We start from the raw sequence: 24,844 nt of genomic DNA on the forward strand, positions 1-24,844 counted from the left end.
TCTTTGCATGGTGAAAGGCTCTACATTACCTGGGTTCTACCAGCCTTCCCAGCCGTCCCCCACCCTCATTCATGCTGCCAACCAGCACTCTTCAGGTTCCCAGAAGGCACCTGATGCTTCAACTTTCTATGCCTTTGCTTGTGCTGTTCTGTCCATTCAGCTGGGGGCACTTACATCCATTTGAGGGTATAATTTGTGTCACTGCTGTTATGAAGACTTTACTATCTTAGTCTGTTTTGGCTGCTGTCACAATGAATTGTAGACTGAACGGCATAAACAGATATTTATTTAATCAGTGTTCTCAATGCCAGCAGTCCGAGATCAGAGTGACAGCAGGGTCAGGTTCTGAGAATAGCCTTCTTCTGGGTTCAGATTGCTGACTTATTGTATCTATCCTATGGTTGAAAGAGGGTGAGAGCTCTCTTTTATATGAGCACTAATCCATTCGTGAGGATTAGTTCATTCATGAGGGCTCTGCCCTCAGGACCTAATCACTTCCCAAAGTCCCCCACTTCCTAATACCATTACAAGGAGGATTAGGATATACAACATAAGAATTTTACTGAGGGACGCGAACATTCAGTCCACTGCACTGATCTCTTCTACTGGGAAAGGATTTGTTTCCCATAAGCCTTTGTTACCCTGGACATATTCATTTTGTTGCACTTATCCTCACTTTGCATTTACCTGTGTTTTATCTCTAATAGAAAATATACTATTTGAGAGCAAGGACAGTTGTCCTTATTTACTCTTAAACCTCACCCACTGCCTGGATAATGTAAATATCCTTTGAATCTTTGTATGAATATTCACTTGAGTGTTTATCTCCAAACTTAAGTGACAACAGACTTTGATGAAAGAAAAGTAGTGTAGGTGTAAAGTCTGCCTTAAGGCATAATTCTGCTTGAGAAGAGTTAGTATGTCACAGGCTTTTTTTTCTTCCCACTCTTGTATTCTATTTATAAAGTGTCTTGGGTAACTATACAACCTTAATAGTTTAGTCAGAACTAACATCAATAGTGTATTACAGGATAGATGTGTGATTTTCAACTACTTCATAAAGTTTGAAATGGCTCTCTAAAGTCTCAAAAAAATTTAAAAAAAAAACTCTGAATCCCAATTAAAGAAACATTTCATGAAAATCTCTATTCTGTTGACAAATAGAATTGTTCTTAATTGAGAATAATTCCATGCATCCCTAGCTATAATGCCGACTTATTAAGAAAATAAACTTAACCTCCCCACTATCAGAGTGTTTGTAAAATTGGCATATATATGTATAACATATGATACTTAGCTGGTAGCTGTCTTCTAGAAGTGTCATTAGTGATCTAATGTAGTATCAAACAGAAGGGCAATATTTCCCTTATGTCACAAAATCAATTTAAACTTTAAAAATATGGTTAGGATGCCAGGAAAAATTGATAAGCAATAAGAAAGACTCCTAAATTAATTCCCATTCTAAAAAAGAGGACATACATTTGTGTTTGAATGTATGTCACTAAAATGGAATGCCTCACAGCACAAGACTATTGTGAAAAATTATCACTATCTTTTAAAAATGAGAACAGCCTAAGTTAAGGCAATAAATTAATGCAGAACAGATCACTTAAACCCTGGAATTAGCATAGACCTGAATTAAAACTTTGAGATTGTTAGAATTCTTTTTCAATTGTGGCGAAATGGAAAAAAAAATCTATTTCTAGCCTTGTGATTTATTCGTATTCGTTGTATGAGTCACATTTATGATTAAATTTAAGGCACTGGCTGGTTATTCATCAAGATACAAAAAGAAGAGGAAAAAAATCTGTTTATCACCTTAAGAACAGAATTAGTTAAAAAAACAGATTAACATGTAGAAAATGAGCAACTGTTAACATGCTATTTTTTCCAGAATATGAAAGAAAACTATTTACCTTTGTAAATCCAAAAAATGCTGCTTGTGTCACAAAATATCAGCAGAATATACTCTCTCAAATGCCAACTTTACATTCAGAAAGGACCAAAATATCAAAAAATAAAAACAAGATATCTGAAAAATCTTTATACCTCCAGAGAGTAGACAATAATTCCCAACCATGTACATTTTACTTGCATTCCTCCACCCCCTTGTTTAAGAATGAGAAAGTGTACTGAGTTTTTATTTAGCTGAGTTCAGGAAAAAGAATATATACAATGCCCTGGATTTTTAGTTATCAATCTAAATATAGCTTATATATCTTAGTTTTGGCTTTGAGAACATCCCTAAGTGCAACTTTTTGTCATTGTTTTCTTTTCCTCAGTTGTTCCCAAAGAGAATATCAATATTGAAATTCAGAAACCAATTTCAATTTGTTGTAGTGCACGTCTAGTATCAGAGAGGTTTTCTTTTTAATATTTAAACACATTAATAAATATTTAAACAGCAAAGTACTTGTACTGGGTAAATTCTATCTAAAGTAAGATGGAAACTATTTTACTGTTCCAATGTTACTAACTGTAAGTTGGGGTTTCTCAAATATGAAGCTTCTTGATGTGTGTGTGTGTGTGTGTGTGTGTGTGTGTGTGTGAGATCCCTGCAGTCAATTCAAAATATTTTCCACATTAATTTTGATCCAAGTTGAACAAACAATAAAGCTAGTTAGAAAATTAAAATGACTGTTCTTAAAACTTTTGTTTAGCTATATGATTTTGAACAAAATACAAATTTCAAGAGTAAAGTAAAATCCTTTTCACGTCCAAATTTGTAGTCATTGGTATATAAGTCTGCTTCTATTTTTCTTTTGCTTATCTTTGATAAAAAATTAACATCTTACTATGAAGCATATAGTTTAGAGTCTTTAGAGTATAAATACTTGCAAACAAAATTCTTTGCCATCCTGTTAACCGTTCAGACAAATATCAGAAGTGGGAGTAATAAGAAGGCTAGAATTTTATAAGGGATAGTTATTTCCTAGGTCTTTAGGACAAAAGTCCCAGTGTACCAGCCAGTTCTGTAAGAACTCTGTATTTTAAATGACCAAGAAAACAAATTGCAGACCTAAAGTGGTACATAAAAATAGAATGTGGATTAGATGAGATTTGATGAAATCAGTGTAGTACAGAATTGCCCCCACTGAATGTTGGAAGAACCTAGTGCACACTGCAGATTTTTACCAGCGTCTTCAATCTAGTGAAATGCTTTGAAAGTATATGGACTTTTTTTTCTCTCTTCATCTATGTCACCCATCCCCAGCCCCCCTCCACTCTGTCAACCACCAGACCTAATCACACGGGCCCTGTTAGAGACCGCTAGAGCCTCTCTCTTTCCTGCCGGTCTTGAAGAAGAAAATTGCTAGCACTGTTACAGCTGCACGGAAATGGCTTCTGCTAACAGCCACAGAAGCCTGGTAGAGGACCTCAAGCCCAGTGGAGACCCAAGTCTTGGTAACTCCTTGCTTGCAGCTGTGTGAGACCCAGAGCAGAGGGCCCCGGAAACCAGCCTAGACTCTTTGCTCACAGGAAGTGTGAGATAATACAAATGAGTTATTTTAAGCCACTGAGTTTGTGCTAATTTATTATGCAGTATAGAAAACAAATGTACAAGCTTATGGAATATCATAGGTAACTAGACAGCTTTGTGTCATGATGTTTTTACATGTCTGTTTTCATACACTTCGTGAGAGCTGGGCTCATCTTTGGTTCTCTTTGTGTTTTCCTTCACTTAGACTACAAACATTCCTTGAATATTCTTTGAATGAATTAATTAGCAGATGAATTCCTTCTTGCAGTACCGTGGTTCTTTTTATGTTCTATCCTGCTAAGAAACTGTCCTTTCCATCTTCTAGTTTTATTCCTTCCTATGACTGTTCCCAACTGCAGAATGGGTTGCATCTATTAACCAGCTATGTCTTGGGTATAATTAGCAAGCACTGGAATTCCAAAGTCTAGGGAAAGTTTATGCCCTTGGGTGTGGGAGTGCATGTGACCTATTCAAATTAATTTATCTTTCTTCATATTCAACCATAAAGACATCCTTCCTTTGGGATGCCATCGCCTGTCACTTCACAATTGTTAGGAAATTCTTAAAATGCACTTCTCATAGAAATTTCCCAATTAGAAGTGCTACAAGATGCAATTACATTATACATTCTGTTACTTAGAAAAACTGGGCCAGTCAGGGTTCCTTGTTATAAGTGACAGAAATCAATTCTGCCTTTAAGAAAAAGGTGTGTTGGAAACCTAGTTGGCAGCTGACAGAATAATAGGAAGCAGAGAGGATTCCGCATGGAAAATGCATAGGAACTAAGCTGTGGGGGAGGCTAGGACCCTACTTAAAGAGATGACCTTCGGGATGACTGGGTGGCTCAGTGGTTGAGCATCTGCCTTCAACTCAGGTCGTGATCCCAAAGTCCCAGGATCGAGTCCCACATCAGGCTCCCTGCATGGAGCCTGCTTCTCCCTCTGCCTCTCTCTCTCTCTCTCTCTCTCTCTCTCCATGTCTCCCATGAATAAATAAATAAAATCTTTAAAAAAAAGAGAGAGAGAGAGAGATGACTTTCAAGCCAGTGCAGTGTGTTGCTATGTCCTTGACTTGATACTAGACACCACTCATGAAGCTTTCACTACCACCACCTTCCCATTCTCCCACCACTCCCATCATTAGAAAGATTTCTAAATTGTCTTTCTCTTTGTCTCACTAGCTAGGGGGGGCCTTGGGGAGCATCTGATTGGCAGAGTTCATTCTGTGGCTCTGAGAGAGCAAGTATCTGGCATTTTTTGTTTCTGTGGCAATATGTGGGACCCTACCTCTCACCAAGACATAATGGTCAATTGCCCAAACATAGGCTGCCTTTACCCCAAAACATAACCCCTAATACATCCAATACAGAATTTTGGCATTTTCAAGAAATAGGCTTAGTTTGATTATATTGTTGATAAAAAATGTGGAGCAGATAAGAGTTTCAAGAAAGACTTGAAATAAAATTAGGGAATTTTATTTTACTTTAAAAGTGGCTCCCCAAAACGAACAGGGGGTGGTGGAAAGGGAGGTGGGCGGGGGGTGGGGGTGACTGGGTGACAGGCACTGAGGAGGGCACTTGATGGGATGAGCACTGGGTGTTATGCTATATGTTGGCAAATTGAACTCCAATAAAAGTGACTCCCCACCCAGCATGGAGCCCAACATGGGACTTGATCTCATGACCCTGAGATCAAGACCTGAGCTGAGATCAAGCATCAGATGCTTAACCAACTGAGCTACCCAGGTGCCCCTAAACTCAGGAAATTTTAAAACATAGCAGTAAGATAATTTAATGGCCAAGTGTATGGCCACATTGGGCACTAGTTACATAAAGAAGGAGATGACACAAAATGGTTTTGGAGACTTCCTATCTTCCCATAATTTGCTATTCAATATATACAGCTGTGGATGATTCCATATAAGTGAAAGGAGGGGTCTGCAATGTTCAAGAAGTATGACTGCCATTCTTGAGGGTATCCCTGACCGCTGTCCATATTCCAAACTCACAAGCCTAATTGTTGTAGAAACTCTGTCAACAGGATTTCCTTTTCATCACACACAGGTAAACTGGATCAAAAAAAAAAAAAAAAAAAAGCACAGTTTAATGATCCTTAACTTCAAGTTTTTGTGAGGCAAAGATAAAGGAAAGGTTAAGTTTTTAGTAGGCTGGGACCTGAAGATTCTGCTGTCAATTCTACTTCATTCTTTTTCTACAATGCCTATATCAAATGTCACCTCTGTGAAACCTTTATTTTTTCAAACTGAGTCTATTTCTCCTTCCTCTGACTTCCAGGAATTTGTACTTACTAACATCTAGTGTTCCGTTATCTGTATTCCTGATTTTCTCATCAGATTGTGAACTGTGTCAGAGTAAAGACCATCTTATTTAGTATATTTAGCAAGAGTTAGGTTAATCCTATTCCTAGTTTCCTCATTACCTTGTACACTATGACACTGTGTTTGTAGCTGACTCCCCATCAGGCTATAAGCTTTTGGGGGGTAGAGATTTTTTTTCCTGTTTTGTCCATGGTACTGAAATTCTAAAGAGCTGATAGGGTGGGATCATTGGTTTGTCCTAAGTGGATTTGTCATAAACAAGACGTATATTAAACTCCCATTTATTTGGCAAATGATCATACTTTCAAAATTCCAGTGAAACTCATGTGTGTTTCTGTTTTTTGGAAGTTAATCCTAACATGCCATGTGAAAAACATATTACATCACTTACTCTTTGAAGATGGGAAAAAGAATAAATTTGAGGATTAAGTATGAGATCTTAATAAAAGAATGCATATCATCTTTATCTGTTATTGCTTTCCTGACAAAGATCTGCATAAGTAAGTGCTAAACGAATACCCACAATGTACCTTTTTGAACTCATTTTGAATAGCGTTGGCAAATTAGTCAGGGTTACATAAAATACACTACCCTGAGCTAAGACACTGGACTAGGAGTTAAAAGGCCTGATGTCTTTATTTTTTTAAATCAATAAATATTTGCTGACATATTATGCTAGTTACAAGTTTTAACACAACTGTATACTTGCTGTGTACTACTGGCAAGTCACCCAACCACTCTGAGATTAGGTTTCTACATTTGTAAAATGAGTATAGACTATGTCCTGCATTGTCTCATAACATAGTGAGAGACACGTTGTATATTCAAGTGACTTATACATAGTAGAACACTTAAATGTGCAGCTATTATATTTATTTTGATATAACACATACATAATATGGTAATAAAATATATTAGTGCAATAAAATTATATTTATTAAATAGCACTATGGTTATCTCCTGAAGCCAATTCTGAATTACCATCATTTCATTACTACCAATGTATTATATTAACTTATAAAAATATGCATCTGAATTGTCTTTTACCATTTACATTCCACTTTCCAATAATTCATCTTTGATCCTTTCAACAACAAACAGATCCTTCATTTTTTTCATCCATACCTTTCTAGGGCTCTACTTTTCTATATGGTAATTTCTTTTTTTTTTTTTTTTTTACATGGTAATTTCTAAACCTAGAGATAAACTTGTTTTTGAATGGTACTTGGATAAGGAAAATTTTTTTTTTTAAGGAAGAAATTTTGATTCAGTTTAGTTCCACTTCAATTTCTTGAAGGATCACAATAGTAATACATGATAACTGAGAGACATAAAGAACTGTCAGATCAGTTTTATTGCTAGTTCTTTCAAAATGACTGATGACAATGGAAATCTAAAGCAGTGAGTCTCAACATTTTTGATCCTAGGACTGCTTTACACTCTTAAAAATTACTGAGGACTTCAATGAGATTTTATGTCTGTAAGTTACATCTATTACTCTTTATAGTTTCAGAAGTTAAAACTGAGAATTTTCCAACATATTATTTATTATTTTATGTAAAACCAAGAGGGCCATTACATTTTAATGTAAATATTACTTTTATGACAATAACTATATTTTTCAAAACAAAAAGGATTAGTGAGAAGAATGAGACTGTTTTATATTTTTGCAAATCTCTAATGTTTGGTCTAATAGAGGACAACAGACTTCTCTAAGCTGCTTCTGATTCTGTCTGTTACCATACACTGTTTGGGTTGAAGCATAAGAGGAAAATCTGTGTATATATACATATATACAGATATGCATATATATACATATGTACATAATACACACATATATTTTCCAATATAATATATATATATATATATATATATATATATATATATATATATATATAGTTGGAAAAGAGAGAGAAGGGAAGAGAAGAGAAGAGAAGAAAGAAGAGAAGAGAAGAGAAGAGAAGAGAAGAGAAGAGAAGAGAAGAGAAGACAGGTTCTTGCCAGCCCCCTGACAGGGTTTTGAATATCTCCAGAAATCTATCAAATCTATCAACCACACTTGGAAAATGGCTGATCCACAGTGTAGGGGGTTTAAATGCAGAACCCTTGAAGTTAGACAGACCTCCTACCTGGGTTCACACTGGCTTAATATGTTTTGGTTGTGTGTCCTTGAGCAATTTACTTAATAAGCCACAGCTTCTACTCTATGAAAAGAGTACACTAGCTCCAATTGCATGTGGTTATTAAAAGATTAGGTTGTTTGAAGTATGAAGTGCTTAGCATGGGTCTTGGCACATAGTAAGTATACAAAAAGTAGTTCTTGACTCTAAAATATCGTAGACTGTTTCCTGTATTCCCTCAAAAGGGAAAACCTAGAACAACCATTTCAACTGACCTGACAGTATGGCCGGTCTTGGAGCAAAGGTTCTGAAGTTGAAAGCAATAAAATCTATTTTTAAAATATGCTGCCCTATTTATAGTTATATAGCATTTATTCCAAGTCAGTATTTCCATACTATTATGGATGTTTATAATATGATAACCTGAACTGAAAGCTATGATACATTTGAATAGTACCATTTAACTAACCTTCACATAAAAAAAAATACCACATGTTGTTCTTGATGAAAAACCGACCAAACTAATGTTGAGACAATAGATTATTGTTTACATATCTCATTTTATAAAATGATATCAGATTTACTAAATATACTAAAAACATTTTCTGAAAGCCTGAAAAGTGTGAAAGGAGATTTTAAAAATTTGTTTTCATTTTTGTTTATAAATTCATTTCAATTACACTTATTGAGCACCCATTCAGTAAACGTCATTGTGTAGAATCCAAAAATGAATAGCATCTCTGCCTAATATTTAAGTTTTTTCCTTTTTATGTTTGTTTCTACTTGCTAATAACTTTTCTCATCCAAAAACAAATTTTTGATTTGTCCTAACTCTAGTATGTATTTTTAAAAATTAAAGGCATTCACATATGATCTTTGTGTCTCTTCTACTCTCCAAGAAAAAACACAAATAATCACCAAAGGTCTGAAACTAGTGGTAAAGTAACTGCCTAGGAATAACTATACAAGTTCTTCTGTATATGATTTGATGTGAAATTATTACAGAAACAGCAATGAAACAGTCTTTTCTTAGACTGCAAGATTTTGTAAACTGACCTTACTTAACTCTGCTTCAGGTCTTGTTTTTCTAAACTAAGAATATATTCTACTCCAGCTGACTAATTCTCTTTGGTGCTCACCTAATGGGTTTTTTTTTTTTTTTTCACCTAAAGGTTTTAACTTCTCAATATACAGGTCACAAGGAAAACCTAATAATAATAATAATAATAATAATAATAATAATAATAAAAGCAAGAACTTGCTTATATTTATTATGCACTCACTTTGTGCCTTATATGGTGCTTTGAATACTTTATATGTACTTAATCATTTAATCATCAAAATAGCCCTATATTATTACTCTCATTTTAGAGATGACAGAATTGACCCAGAGAACATAAGTCAGTAAAGGTCATGTCAGAAAAACAGAATACTTCCTAAATATTTAAATCAAGGGATACTTAATCCAAAGAATTAGCTATTTAGGTAATGAAAGAACTAAGAAGCCAAAGAGAGACAATGAATTAAACTAGTTTGGCAACAGCAAGAAATCTTTATGACTCTTAATTTGGAGGAGTGATGGAAGGAGAGGTGGTAAGATTTACCGAGCCCAGGGACCTGCCTCAACCAGGAGGAAGTTGAACCAGAATAGGCCAGAATTGGTGAGAGCTGGACCCACCAAAGAGCTATAGCCTAAGGAGAAGCCATCCAGGGGGAGAGGGAGAAGGAGAAAGAGAAACACCCTGGCTTCTCTTTTTCTCTGACCTTCCATTACCTTACCTATGCCAAATCTATTTGGAAGCCAGCTTACCTGAGAGCATGGGACATGCAAGGATAGTCCTTTCTGTGATTCAGAGCAAGCAATGACGTACAAGGAATGTACTAAAAGCAAATAGGCTAGGATTATGCAGAAGGTTTAAGCAATTTGCCCAAGATTACAGACCTATCTGTCTCTGGGTTGTTCTTTGGGATTTGTGTGTATGTAGCAATCATGTGCTCTGAATCATGTACTCTATCCCCTATGGGACAGAGGTCTTAAGAAGTGACGTTAATCACTTTTGACTACATACTTTTCTCTGTCCATGCACATTATAGGATACCGTCAGGGAAATGTATGCCTACCACTATGGAAGCAGAAGGTAAGAAGTGGGGAAGAGTCTGGGAACTTTAAGTCATTTTCGGTGTCAGAGTACACTTCTGGGCTTGCTCAAAGTAAGGGGAACAAGTGATTCATGCAAGAAATCTGTGCTTTTGTGCTGGCTCGCAGTTGATAAAGTACAGCTTTTTCTCCATATAGACCTGACTTTCAAGGTAGATCTTGCAAAGAAATAGTTCACATTAGATTGGATTCCTTTTTCAATTCACAGAACTTTTTCCCCAAAACTATTCCTACTAGAAGTATGAATATTGACAGAAAATGTGGAGGCACTATTCTTGAATGTTTTAATGCATCTCTTACTAATCTAAGAGGTTATGGGATGGGGCAGGAAAAGGAGTATTTGATAGTACATTGGTATGAAGTATAGGATTAATCAAAGTACATTGAATATGACTGCCATGGGCCAAACTGTGTTCCCCCAAAATTCACATGTTGAAGTCCCAATCTCTAGTACCTTAGAATATAACTGCATTTGGAGATGAATTCCTTTTTAAATTATTTTTTTAAAGATTTTATTTATTTATTTATTCATGAGAGACACAAAAAGAGAGACAGGCAGAGGGAGATGCAGGCTCCATGCAGGGAGCTCAATGTGGGACTCGATCCCAGGACTCCAGGATCACAACCTGAGTCCAAGGCAGATGCTTTAACCACTGAGCCACCCAGGCATCCCTGGAGATAAATTCTTTACGAGGTGATTAAGATGAGGCTGTTAGAATGGGGCCCTACTCCAGTATGACCTTATAAAAAAAGGACATCAGGGAACTGTGTGCACAGAGGATCAGCAATATAAGAAGAGGCAGCGAGAGGATGGCATCTGCAAGCCCAGGAGAGAGGCTGCAGGAGAAACCAAACCTGCTGGCCCCTCAATCTTTGACTTCCAGCCATCTCAACTGTGAGAGAATATATTTCTCTTGTTTAAGCCACCTGGTCTGTGCTGTTTTGTTATGACTGCTCTAGAAAATGAATACTCTGAGCAAAGAAGCAACATCTGGAGATTCTCAGGGTCTGAGGTATTGCTGATAGCTGGAGATACCAATATTGATATGCTTTGTCAGATAAACAATGTGGCTGCCAGGACTACAGAGCTGTCCAGTTAGAGTGAGAAGTTAGAGGTAGCCATGCCCCACAAAAGTATAAACTTGTCTTCTCTCCTTCATGACTGCCCCTTTAATTCAATAAGCATTGTGTTGTACATGTATCAGGCAGATAGTACTCATACAGGTTCTAATTTATGAGCGCCTTATCAGTGAATGGTTCCATCGTGACATCATCGAAACCTCCTCTTTCAATGATTGTTTATGGTTACCTTATTGGTGGAAATAAAATCATCCTAGAGTGTCAATATACCTAAGGGAGGAAAATAATTCTGATCCTCTTCAAGAGGAGAGTTAAGAACCATTCTTTTGCAAAGGAAATTGTTCAAATCTACACTGTGAATTGAATGCTTATTTCTTACTCTGGCTTACAAATGTGCTTTGGCAGTATATTAGACTTTTGGTGTTCAGAAATGGATTTTCAAACTCAGTCTAAACAAAGAGAAATAAATAGTCGAGATAGAATGAATACCAATTTCCCTGGTTCACACAAGGCACAATACTGAATATCGTTGGAAACATTATTTTGATCCCACATAGAAAAATGGACTTGGCGTTAAGAACTAAATTTTTAATTTATTTTTTTTTAAGAAAGATTTTATTTATTTGAAAGAGAGAGCTTGCACAAGTAGGGGGAGGGGCAGAGGAAGAAGCAGACTCCTCGCTGAGCCAGGAGCCCTACCAGGGCTCTATCCCATTACCATGACCTGAGTCCAAGGCAGAGGCTTAATGAACTGAGCCACCAGAGGCCCCTAAATTTTTAATTTTAATGAAATCTGTCCGTTTAACTGTTTACCCGAGTGTCAACAATCCAGAGTAGTACAATTTAGGAATTATTAAATAATATCCTGAGGTTATATACTTCCAACAATCATATTTAAATTAAGGCTTATTCATGAACAGAAAAAACTGAACATTGGGACAAATTGCTAAAATGAATTAGGATATCTGGCAGTGTGTCATGTGTGCAAATTTATCTCAAATTTTCACATTTCCATCCTCTGTTCATTCTAGTATGCTTTCTAGAAAAGAATACCTAAAAGGACACTTGAAACTTTCTCCTCATACAAAACAGTTAAGGTTTTAAAAATTTCAGTAGGAAACCACTAGAGGTAAGCTGGAAATAAATGATCAAAGTGGGCAAATATGACTATCCTATAAAAACATTTATTTAATAATTATCTAGTAACCACTGGTAAAATAACATTTTCTGTGGAACTAACAATTTAACTCAGAAAAACAAAACTAAAGTTTAGTATGTGGCAGTATCTTTTTAAAATCCTAGTACTACATTTTTTATGTTAAATTTAACTTTCTTATATTCAAATGTCATGAACTGGATAGAGTTCTTTTTTATTTTTTTTAATCCATAATAGAAACATGAATATGATGTTGGACAGAACTTCGGTCTGTAAATGAGGTAAAATGGGCTCTAGTTTGCTTTCTTTGGCAAGTAGCCTCCTTTGAGTCTCAGTGTTCTCACAACAGAATTGTGCATTCTAGGAGAGCTATTGCATTATTCCTAAAATTCTGTGTTTCCAACCACTTCACAACTTTTCAAATTCCTCCGGTGAAAACATAGGATATCAATAGAATTAAGTTCGTAATATGTCAAAATCAAATACATATGAAGACTCCAGGGAAGGATCTCAAATGCTGATTGAAAATATCTGAGGTGTGAAGCAAGGACGGCTGCGAAGTGCACAGATTTGTTACAAAGCCTTAAGGATCACTATGATCCATGATTATTATATAAAACCGGATAATATCTCAGTGATCATTCACTAAGCTTGCTTTTCTTGCCATCAGATTAAAAATTATACCCGGATTTGCATAGGTGTGTAATGCATTTACGACAAGATGGACTGATTATTCTGTCCCTCTCATTGCCACACCCTCACCTCCTATCCCCAGATGAGCTCGCGAAGCTCAAGGTTTTTTTGAGAGCAGAGATCTCCTTCTCGATGTCAAGTTTTTCTTTCAATTCCATATACGGTCAAGTTTTCCACGCAGGAAGGTTCATCGCTAATTGTTTGACAAGTGGTATATCGGATTATGCACCCCCCGGGCAGTGATACTTTTGTCTGTTGTATAGACCGTATTTCATTTTTATCAAATCTTCAGGAAATAACCCTTCTTTCTCCAGAGCCTCGCAACGACTGGTAGGTACCTGTTTGCGTGAATGAAGCAGACGGAGAATATCAATATTCATTTGTGTAACGATCAGTTACGGAGGAAAGTACATTCCAGCCTCAGGACTTCTGACAGCCCTTTGCTGAAGTCACACTTGACTTCTTCCCTCCGGGCAAGTTTACTGCTCGTGAAATTCCTAGAAAGGCGAGGGGGGGGAGGACCGGGGACCCAGAAAGGAGCCGGGGTTCGGGACGTTACCGGGCTCAAGGGGCTTTAAAGGTTCTGTCTCGGAGGAGTTCGGAAAGCCGGCGATCCGGGCGGTCCGGGCCCCGAGAGAGCGCGCCCCGCGGCCCGGGCTCCGAGCCTCGCGCAGCCAAGGGCACGACCGCGCAACCTGCCGCAGGGGCGGCTCCGAGGCCGAGCCCGAGCCCGAGCCCGAGCCCGAGCCCGCGGGGCGCGCCCTCGCCCCCCCCCCGGGAACGCGCAGGGCGGGGCGGGGCTGGGCCGGGCCGGGGGCTGGGCCGGGCCGGGGGCGGGGCCGGGCCGGGGGCGGGGCCGGGGCCGCCCCGCGGGTCACAATCTAGGGTTAGGGCGGCCGGCGGGCGGGGCTCGGCGGGGGCGGAGCCGCCGGGCGGGGGCGGTGACGGCGGGTGGGGGAGGGGAGGGGAGGTGGAGCCGGGCAGCGAGGAGAAGAGCGCCATTCCGGCCCGCCGCTCCCTCCGTCCGCTCCCCCTTCCCCGCGGTGGCCCGCGAGGCGCCGGCGAGGGAGCGCGCGCGTGACGCGGCCCGGCTTGCTCGCCCCCCACCCCCCCACCCCCGCGCCCCCGCCCGCGCCCCCGCCCGCCCCCGCCCATGGCCCCGGCCGCGGCGCAGCAGCCGCGCTGAGGCGGGCCGCGCGGAGTCGTGGGGCTGCCGCCGTGGCCCTCGCCGTCCGCGCCTCGCCGCCAGCCCGCGGTGCCCGCGCACGCCGGCCGCCATCGCCTTCGCGCCTGGCTGGCGGGGGCGCTGTCCTCCCCGGCGGTCCGCGCCGCTCCCCGGAGCTCGGCGGAGCGCGGCTGCCAGGGCCGGCGGAGGCGCGAGGACCCGCCCGCCGCCGCCCGAGTCGCCGCCGGCGCCGCGGGGGCCATGACCGTGGAGCAGAACGTGCTGCAGCAGAGCGCGGCGCAGAAGGTGAGGCGAGCCCGGAGCCCGGAGCCCGGAGCCCGGAGCACGGAGCCCGGAGCCCGGAGCCGGCGCGGCCGGGCCCCGCTCCTCCCCGCTCCTCCCCGCTCCCGGCCTCCCCCTGCGCCGCCCCGGGCTTGCCCGCCCGCGCCTTCGGGGCGTCGCGCCCAGCGTGGGGAGTGGGGGGACCTACCTGGTGGGTCTCGACCCGCTTCCGTCTTGCCGATCGCTCTCCTGCAGCCGACAGTGCCCGCTGCGTACTGGGAGCGACCCTCACGTTGCTACACTCCTTACGGGGCTTCGGAATTAAACTTTATTCACCTCCTTCCTTTTTTGAAAAAAAAAAAAAAAAAAAAAAAAAAAAGGCAGCCGGTTGTCATCCTTCCTGAACACTCTCTTATGTCGAAGGTGGGAGCCTTCCAGGCCTGCTATTTTGCAGACGGGATCGCTACCAGAATGGAGTTGCCTGCTTGGCGGGGCAGGTACGGTTACCAGGTGGACTCTTGTGTTAGAAAGTAGACGATTTGGTTTGTTCTTCTTTTCCCTTTTTTCTCTTTCTTTCTTTCTTTTCTTTTTTTTTTTTTTTCTTTCTCTCTGAACATACACCCTGCCCCTTCGAAAGGAGACCTTTCTGGCCATGTTTATTCCAGGGATCTTTTGTCTGCTAAGTTTGACCTTATTCCATCCTTCACCCTTGACTCTTGCCTCAGTCACACATTCAAATGGCCACGTAAGTAAAAAAATAAAATAAAATAAAAAAATCTGTGTGCAGCTTCAGATCTTTGACATTCATTTTATTGGAGATTTGGTTTCCAGAATCTCAAGTGCATTATCATGGCTTGCACCCTATCTTGAAGTGTTGGCTATGACTTTTTTTTTTTGGCATTCTGTGAAAAGCATTTTGGGCAAAAGGAAAACATTGCTTTAGTCGTGTTGAAATTTGGGGAGTCACTAGGGGTTTACTGGGAGCAGCAACCAAAGCTGTGTTTGGCTTATCTGAGCGAGTAATGAATGCCCCACCCTGTGGTAGTTTTGGCGTAGTTTGTATCCTACCTGTGCTTGATTTCAGAACGAGGCCTGCTGTCCTAGAGGGGACGGTCTGTCTACTCACTGCTAAGTTTTTGCTTTGAGATTATTTTTAGAATTCTAGATAGTACTTGAGGTAATTGAAGATGCTCAAGAATTTTGGAAAGCAAGGATAGTGCATTGTTATTTTAGGCACTTTGGGAAAGTTGTCTTTGGAACTCTTGTGTAAGTTAACTGCTCCTGGCAAATTCAGAAGGTTGTTGCAGACTGCGATTTATTTGCAGTGAAAGGATTCTAGGTTTACTAATGGGAGTTTAGAATAGTTTATTATCTACTCCTTGTATTCTATTTTGAATATCTTAAACTTTAGTTTTTGATGTTAAGTATGTGATAAAGTGTTAATACTTAGAGCAGGATCTTGTGTTCATATGTATGCTAAGCAGGATTTAATAGGTTTGGTATCGTTTTTTGTTTATAGCTCTCTTCACAGTGTTGAATATTAAAGCCTGATTATTGTTTGAAAGTGGGAAATGTGGCTCCTACTTTTCACGTCTTTTAAGCCTGAGCAATGGTAAGAAGTTTGTGAGGGTTTTTTTTTTTTTTTTTTAAAGTTGACTTTTTCTAGCGTCGAATCAGATAATGCAGATCTGCCTGGTTCAGAGGTTTATGCATAAAATCGTAGGTTCTCGAATCAAATTACTAAAGATGATCTTGGCCATCAAATCCAGTTTCCCAGCTTCATGAGTCCCCTCCTTACACAAAGGGAATAGTTGTTGATCCAAAATATTACTATTATGATGCTATTGTTAGTGTATGTGTCAGATCTTTTGGGATACTGGGGAATTTTTATTGGAGCAATTTTTATTATGCATTTATTTTTATACTTCCATAATGGTATTTATGGGGTTTTTGAAAAGAAACAATGTGTTTATTTACTTTTTTGCAGTGATATACTATTTGTTACTCAGAACTGTTTAAAAATGTTTATTTAGGTATAAGTACTTTAAACCATCCATTACAGATAAATTCATAGGCTTAAATTCACCAGATTAGTAACTAGGAAGCGGACTACAAGCTAGTAACTAGGAAGTGAACTTCATACTTTAGAAGAAACAAAAGTGAAACTCTTTGTTTTCACTTAGAAACTTTATGAATTATTATACAAACAAGAAGTGTTAGTGCATTTGCATAATCAAAATTTAGCCTATTTTCTGCTCTCCTTAAAATTATGCATGTGAATGCACATATGTATTAGTTTTATGTATGTAGTTTTATTCTGGAGGTTGGAAGTTTATTATATTTTCAAGATTTTTTTTCCAGAAGGATGATTAGTAAGAATGATTTTTGACTTATTTATTTATTTATTTATTTATTTATTTATTTATTTATTTAAGCAGCACAACACAAAGCTTTCTTTCATAGGTCTTTTGTTCACCTGCAAAGTAGCTTGCCATGGTATAAGCCAAGGGGCTGGCTTGGCTGTCTTTTCCTCTGATGTGTTCTTTGCTTGGTTGTTGAAGTTTGGTCATGGTGGGGAGTTATGAGATGTAATAAAACTGCAGAAAGCTGCTTTTCTGAGGTTTAGGTGATACAGGTTAGGTGGAGTTGGTGGCAGATTAGCTACCATTAAATCCTGTCCATAATCTTAGTCTTGAACATGTATCTTCTTCTTTTTCTTTAAGATTTTATTTATTTATTTATGCATGAGAGACACAGAGAGGCAGAGGGAGAAGCAGGCTCCCTGAGGGGAGCCGGATGTGGGACTTCATCCCAGGCCCCTGGGATCACAACCTGAGCCAAAGGTAGATACTCCACCACTGAGCCACCCAGGTGGTTTCATGAACATGTAGGTTCAACATTTGTACTTTATATTTACCTAAGTGTAGCATCCTTAGATCTCAAAAATTTGGTACCTATGTATAGCCTCAGGTCCCAAATGAGGATTCCTTAGGGCACCAATAGAAGGCTTCCTCCTAGGGACCAAACTGATGTACAGAGTGAAGTGAGCTGGGTACTATTTACATTAAACGTATCTTTCTGAGTTGGGTAAAATATAAGGTTTATAAGGCTAGGTATTTTGCCTATTTTGTTTCATTATAGAGCTTAGAATAATGGTGTCTTGCACATAATAGGTTTCAGTAAATATTTGATGAGTGAAATAATGAGTGAATGTTTTCTAAAAGGAATGCAAATGCAGTAATTTAGTTTCCTAACTGAATCTCAGGATTTAATTATTGAGAAACCATGGACTACTGTTGGAATATACGCTGTGTAGTGAAGTGTGGTTTGGACCTAAATCACCTTTCTGTGACCTTGCACAAATCGTTAATTGCCTCTGAATCTTCCTTTAAAGCCTTAAAGTTAGTATGATTAGACAGGAACAACTCTTTTGGATCTGAGTGTTTTAGTGGAGCCAAGCATGCATTTATTTCTGGACAGGGAGGACAATAAAAGAAATACTAGAGGATGGAGGCAGAATGAATTTTATGGATCAACAGACAACTTTCACTTAATTACATTTGGGGATCAGGTGGGAAGGATGTCACAGATCAGCTAATTTAAGAGTTTAAGCAAAACTTGGAAAACATTAGAAGCTGCATCCAGGGTAAAGTTTTTAGTTAAAATTATGTAATATTTTCTAATTTAGGTATCATTTATAGTTGTGAAAAATACAGTATAGCATTTCAAAGGACAGTGAATGTTATGTAAATCACTGTAAACATCACATAAAAGGGATATTCTTTAGTACTAAATAGTTGATTATGTTGTTATTAGCCTAAAACTTGGTTTGGGCAAAGAGGCAGGGATTCAGCTACGTATTTCCTTATTCCTTTTCTTTCTCACCTATTTTGATTTGTATACTGACATTGTATCCAGTTGCCTTAATGAAGTCTCGTTAGTTTTAATAAATATTCTGTTGATTTTTAAAATATTCTATGTATTATAGTTTGTGTCATTTGCAAGTAATTATCATTCTGACCTATTCCTTGTTAATACTTCTTTTTTTTTTTTTTCATTTTTTTTATTGCTTTAGTTAAGATTACAGAATACTGCTAGGATTAGTGTTAGTCTCTGTTGCGCATTGTTTCATTATGATATGGAGATTTCCTTATAGTCCTAAGTTTTAAAATTTGTTTTGAAATCAGATTTAGATGTTGATTCTTTATCAAATGTCTTTTTCTTTTTTCCTTTTGCAGTGATTGATGTGATAATTTGTCAAAAATAAAAACAATTGTAATAGATAACATTTGGAATATGTTATATATACCTATGTTAACTAATTGTGCATAGAGTTTTCAAAACTTTGTATTCACTTAGTCTTTCCAAGCACATTATTATTAGGTGAGCACTATTTTTTTTTTTTTATTTCCCTCGGCATGTGGTGGTTGAGGAAACAGTATTAGAAGAACTAAAGGAACATTTCATTGCTGTTATGTGTTGGGCGTGGAATTTATTTTATTTTATTTTATTTTTTTTTTATTTTTTATTTTTTTAATTTATTTTTTATTTATTTATGATAGTCACACAGAGAGAGCGAGAGAGGCAGAGACACAGGCAGAGGGAGAAACAGGCTCCATGCACCGGGAGCCCGATGTGGGATTCGATCCCGGGTCTCCAGGATCGCACCCTGGGCCAAAGTCAGGCGCTAAACTGCTGCGCCACCCAGGGATCCCGGGCGTGGAATTTAAACTCAGGGTCATGAGACTTATGAGCACCTTCTCTTAACCGTTACGTTCTATTGCTTTCTGTAGTCATGATGCATCCAAATTCAATATAGTAAACTTTAACCTGGAATTTAGTGTCTTTATTCTTAAATGAGATTGGTTACATAGTTTGTTATGTGCATATGGGCTATCAAGGTGAGGTCAGCTCATAAGGTTCATTAGAAAGCTTTTTTAGGTTTTCCTTTGCTTTTGGAATAGTTTAGTATAGGACTAAGTTAAATCATTCAAAATTGGTGGTATTTAGCCATTTTCTATCGTTCAACCTAAGTACTTAATACTTTGAACATTTGGTGAATATGGCAATGGCAGGCTGACCATTTATCTAGAGCACATTTTAGATAAGTTTTCCAAATTTTGACTATTAAGCTTTTAGGTTTTCTACCTCTTCTGGAGTCAGTTTTAAAAATGCTTATAGATTTCAAGTTGATTTCATTTAGATGTGTGTGTGTGTATGTATAGGTCTGATGTTTTTTCTTAAATCTATGTAGATCAATTTCTTTCTTATTCCTGATTGTTTTGTTTTGTTCTCATTAATGTTTGCCAGATGTTGATCTATTTTACTGGTTTTTCCAAAATTCAGTTCTTTGTTGCCTTTATAAGTTCCGTTTATCTTCTAATTTATTAATTTTTGCTTTTGTATTTATTATTTCCACCTTTCTAGTTTTTTTGGGTGTTTATTGTTGCTCTTTTTATACTTGAATTCATCACTTAGTGAGTTTCCAGTCATTTTGGGCTGTGGGTTTTCATCTTTGTTTGGGATTTGACTTCATTTTTCTTTTACTGTTTAAAAGATTTTTTTTTTTTTTTCTGGTATACTTTCTAAGATGTTGCATTTTTTAAATTGTAGATTTTTAGTTTCAATGTATTCTGGTATACTTCCTAAGATGTTGCATTTTTTAAATTGTTGATTTTTAGTTTCAATGTACTGTTTAAAAAACATGATTTGTAATAGTTTTAGAAATTAAGATTTTCCTTGTGACTACATGAGGTTTTAGCATATGAAAAGGATGTGTATTTGAAAGTTAGAGTTTTATATATATATATTAAATGAACATTCATAGTGTGATTTGAGTATTTCATGCTTTTTTCTTGTCTCAAATTCTGAGAGATGATGTAATTTTATGGTAGTTTCATCAAATTCTTTTTATTTCTAATAGATCTAATCTAAACTTGTGTGCTTTTGCTAGTCTTTTAGTAGGATTTCATCACTTATGTATATGGTGGTAACTGATAAAAATAATTTTTTTTATCATCTGAGTTTCTATTTATTAGTTTTATTTTCCCCACTCAGTTTTTTTTTTCCCCACTCAGTTTTGATGGATTGATGAAGTTTTTATAGTCTTGCATCCCCCACCAGTAGTGTCAAAATGAAAAGTTTTCTTTCTGTCCTCAATAAGAAAGACTTTTTAGCATATTTTTATTGACAATATTCCTGATTTTGTTGGATTAATATAGAATTGTATTCTAAATGATGGTATTTTAAATTTCTTATGATACAACTTCCATCAAAAAATATTACTTGTGTTATAGACACATTTAATAGCCAATTAGTTTTTAAAAGTGAGGTATTTAATTTTAATTATGTGTTTTTTTTCTGTAAAATTTAATACTGTTTAATGTTACTTTTTTTTTGTAAGTAAGTTAATTAACTCTTTGTGTAAGCTTGTAAGCTTTCTTCTTTGGTTTTAGAATCTAGAAATTGTGTGTATATGTTTGTGTATATTGTGTGTGTGTGTGTGTGTGCATCTTCTTAACAGTCCTGCCTAGGATTCTTAGTCTGAAAACTTTCATGTTCTTCTCATGAAAAAGATATAAATTTTAAAATTATTGTTTCTATTCTATTCCTTCTCCCCTACCCCCTTTCTGTAACTATATTATTTGAATATTAAATACCATTCATCGCTCTTGCTACAAATTTTATTTTATAATATTTTTCTTTCTTCTTATATCCTGTATGTTGAGATAAGGTTTGTTTGATTGTACAAATTATTATTTTTGTAATGCCAGTTCTGGGTGTACTACTTCCTTAGGTGGTCATATGCTTTTTTGAGGGTTTGTTTTAATAATCTGCATTTTTAGTTGTGAAGTAAGCAGAATTGAATTAATTATAAATATTGATTTCTGATCAGCTGTCCATGCAAATGTTTTCATTTATTTATGAAATTTCTTACTAATTTTAATACTCATTTTAATACTAAATTGAATTAATACATTGAATTCTACTTAAAACTAAAGATATAACTTTGAAAGTAACCTCTGTCTAACCAGTCTCATTTTCATTTCCACTCCTCTATTTTCATTTGAGATTGTTAATCATCTTGATTCCTAAGTTTATCCTCCCTTTTATTGCAGCATAATGAATTCTTGAAGAGTATATTTTCATTGTTTTAACTTTAGAAGCTTTTCTCTAAATAGCCAAAGATACTCATCTATCTTTTCTACTGAGAGTTTTAGAGTTGTTTGCAACATTTCGACCATATTCCATCTTTAGTTTTTTTTTTTTTTTTTGTACCAGGTGTAAGGTGGTGATCCAATTTAATTTTTATTACATATGTTTTTTTGTTGTTGTTAATTTTACCTCATAGAAAAGTTAATACTCTCCGCTGCTGAACTGACCTGCCATTTTTATCATATACAAAAGCTTTACATGGTGCTCTTTGTTTCCTTGTGTTGTCTTTTGTTTCGTCATTCATTTTGTGAATACCATCCTATCTTCATTGCTGTAGTTTCATAATAATCTCTACTCCTGGAAAAGCAAGTTTGCTTTTCTTCTTCCAAAGTGTCATGACACATTATTTTTCTTAGAAGTGTTAGAATAATCTTACCAAGACCTCTGAAAAACCCTTGAATTTTTCAGTAATTCAGTTGATTGTATAGACCAATTTGGAATCATTAACATATTTATGGCATTGGGTCTTTATCCATGAACAGAGTATACTTCTTTTCTTTGGGTCTTTTTTAAATATCTCTTCAGTTTATAATTTTAACTGTGGAATTCTTGTATGTCATTTTTTCCTAGATAGTTGGTAATTTCTGATAATAATTATATGTGGTGCTTTAAAATATTTGCTATTTATTACTGGTGTGTACACATGCAGCTGGCTTTTGTATATTCATCTTATGTCTAGCCATCTTGCTTAACTTTTGTATTTTAAAACTTTCCTAGAGATTATTTTGGATTTTCTAGGTAAAAAATTATATCATGAATACATTATGACAGTTTTATTTATTTCTAACTTTTATGCCTATAATTCCTTTTTTCTTACTACACTAGGTAAGACCTTTAATAAATATTGTTTAGAAGTGATGATAATGGATATTGTCTTATTACTAATTTTTTTAAAGACTTTATTTATTTATTCATGAGAATACACAGGAGAGAGAGAGAGAGAGAGAGAGAGAGGCAGAGACACAAGCAGAGACACAGGCAGAAGGAGAAGCAGGCTCCATGCAGGGAGCCTGATGCAGGACTCGATCCCGGGGCTCCAGGATCATGCCCTGGGCTGAAGGTGGCGCTAAACCACCGAGCCACCCGCGCTGCCCTCTTATTACTGATTTTAAAGGACAGCTCCCTACTTTGGTACCTAGTGAGCTTCTAAAGTATTTTTACATGTGTCAGTTGTATGAGCTTACATGTTATAAAAAAGTGTTCTGTTTATAAAAAAGTGTTCTGTTTCTGAATAACTAAAGAATATTGTAGTGTTTTAAATTTTGGTGCTTGCATGTAGTTTTTCCTTTGAGTCCTGGTGACTCCTGTGAAAGTTTCACACCAGGCCCCCTGGGGATGAGTGGGAGATAGTTGGTTTGTTAGGAGTTCAGTTAGTCAGTACTACTCTGTCATGCTACCTTATAAAGTCAGGGCAGTGCACTTTTTTTTTTTTTTTTTTTTAAATCATGGGCCCTCTCTGTCTTTTCCCCCTTTTCCCCCAGGGACCATTCTATGATTATTCATTCCTGCTCTGATGTGCTTGGAGCAGGGGTGTTACTAGAGTCTTTGCTTCTTTGAGTCTACAACACACTGTTACTCTCTAATATCATAGAACTCTTTAAGTATTGGCCTGCCGCAGTGGCCTGCCTTTTTCCTGCAGCTAGACATGGTGAGTATGCTATCATAGCTTATAATAATCATTAATATATATAATACATGAAAGACCAAATTTGGCTTGTGAAGGCCATTTTGGAATGTCACTGTGCAATAATGTGGCTAAGTAGATGAAGTTAAAGTTGAACTTCTAAAATGACCACCTGTGTTTATTTTGGCAAACTTGTATTAATTTTCAGGAATATTCTCCTTGTCATGATATTTTGTTTTGAACATATGATGGGTAATTTTTGGAAGTTTTCTCCTTTTCTGACCTCAATTAACCATTTTAGTACAGTCTATCTGCTTTTGAAAACTTACTTGGTCTTCATATTTAAAAATGTCCAACAATATTTTCATTGTCTCTTTAACCTTGTTGATACAAGTTTAGATCAGAGTTTCTCAAATGTGCTTTGTAGACAATTCATTTCCTGTAGTGCTTGCTAAAAATGTAGAATTCTATACCTTACAGACTTAATGTTTCAAGCCCAAGGGTTGGACTAAGGGATTCTTAACAGGAGTCCCAGATGATTCTTCTGTACTTAAAGTTTGAGGACCACTAGTTGACATTAATTAGTATTCTTTTTTTTTTTTTTAAAGGTTTTTTTTTTTTTATTTTTATTTATTTACTTATGATAGTCACAGAGAGAGAGAGGCAGAGACACAGGCAGAGGGAGAAGCAGGCTCCATGCACCGGGAGCCTGATATGGGATTCGATCCCGGGTCTCCAGGATCGCGCCCTGGGCCAAAGGCAGGCGCCAAACCGCTGCGCCACCCAGGGATCCCCTTAATTAGTATTCTTAAAGAATGCTTCGGCACCTGTGTATATTGGCTACAGGGCTCCTCCAGGTTTGGGTTATTACAATACACCCAATTTAACAGGGATCAGAGTCTTTGAACATGTAGGCTTTCTTCTGTTTCCAGTGTTACTCCCCATCAGTTCCCTGATAGACTTGCCTGTCGTAAGGGAAATGCCTCCTTCCTTAGGCTTTCAGCCAACATCTGTATGGAAACCCAAAGCTTCAGGTGCATAGGCTGGACACGTGCTCTCCACCCCCAATCTCTGTAGGGCAGATTTAATCTTCTTTTTATTAATTGACTCATACATCAAGGAGTTGAGAAACAATTATATATGCTAAGATTGCAGTCTTCCTGTTTCTTTTCTTTTTGGAGTGTGTATGTGTATGAATCATTCCTGAAAGTTTGTGTGTGTGTGTGTGTGTGTGTGTGTGTGTATGAACCAAAGCATATGAAAGCTTATGTATACCTTAAAGAAATATAATAACATTACTACTCTTTGTACCACCCTAGATGTGAAATAGAACATCCTTTTATTCTAGAAATTTCATTTTTTCCTCACTCAAACTGCCCCTCCTTTCCACATCCTACTAGTTGCTATCTTGATTTTTCCAAGTTAATGTTACTGTGGTATAATTTACAAAAAATATAATAAAAGCACCCATTTAAAGCATATCATTAGATGAATTTGGCAACTCCAAAAGATACCCTTGTGTCACCCTTTCTG

General features: G+C 37.6%; 1 protein-coding gene and 2 long non-coding RNA genes across 7 annotated transcripts in view; 1 reads left to right on the top strand and 2 right to left on the bottom strand.

Moving 5' to 3' along the window:
• Nucleotides 1–14,803, bottom strand: part of LOC112661807 (uncharacterized) — a 93,216-nt gene extending 78,413 nt beyond the window's left edge. The window contains exon 1 of the long non-coding RNA XR_003137989.3: nucleotides 14,681–14,803. This is a non-coding gene — a long non-coding RNA (uncharacterized LOC112661807). The remainder of the gene's footprint in view (nucleotides 1–14,680) is intronic.
• LOC112661933 (uncharacterized) lies at nucleotides 13,152–13,794 on the bottom strand. Its single transcript, XR_003138093.3, has 2 exons — nucleotides 13,585–13,794; nucleotides 13,152–13,363 (listed from the first exon to the last, which is right to left on the bottom strand). It is a non-coding gene; the product is annotated as an uncharacterized LOC112661933 (long non-coding RNA).
• The window catches only part of USP25 (ubiquitin specific peptidase 25), a 137,247-nt gene continuing 126,690 nt past the window's right edge, over nucleotides 14,288–24,844 (top strand). For 2 of the 5 annotated variants that reach the window (XM_035709188.2, XM_025450073.3), the window contains exon 1: nucleotides 14,338–14,496. In XM_035709188.2, the coding sequence (XP_035565081.1) occupies nucleotides 14,452–14,496 (45 nt within the window). In that variant the 5' untranslated portion in view covers nucleotides 14,338–14,451. Of the gene's footprint in view, nucleotides 14,497–14,895; nucleotides 14,970–19,314; nucleotides 23,336–24,844 lie in introns of those variants that run through there. The other 3 variants (XM_025450072.3, XM_025450074.3, XM_049104772.1) reach the window with 3 other exon arrangements.

This window comes from Canis lupus, chromosome 31 (genome assembly GCF_003254725.2).
Source record: "Canis lupus dingo isolate Sandy chromosome 31, ASM325472v2, whole genome shotgun sequence".
Lineage (NCBI taxonomy): Eukaryota > Metazoa > Chordata > Mammalia > Carnivora > Canidae > Canis > Canis lupus.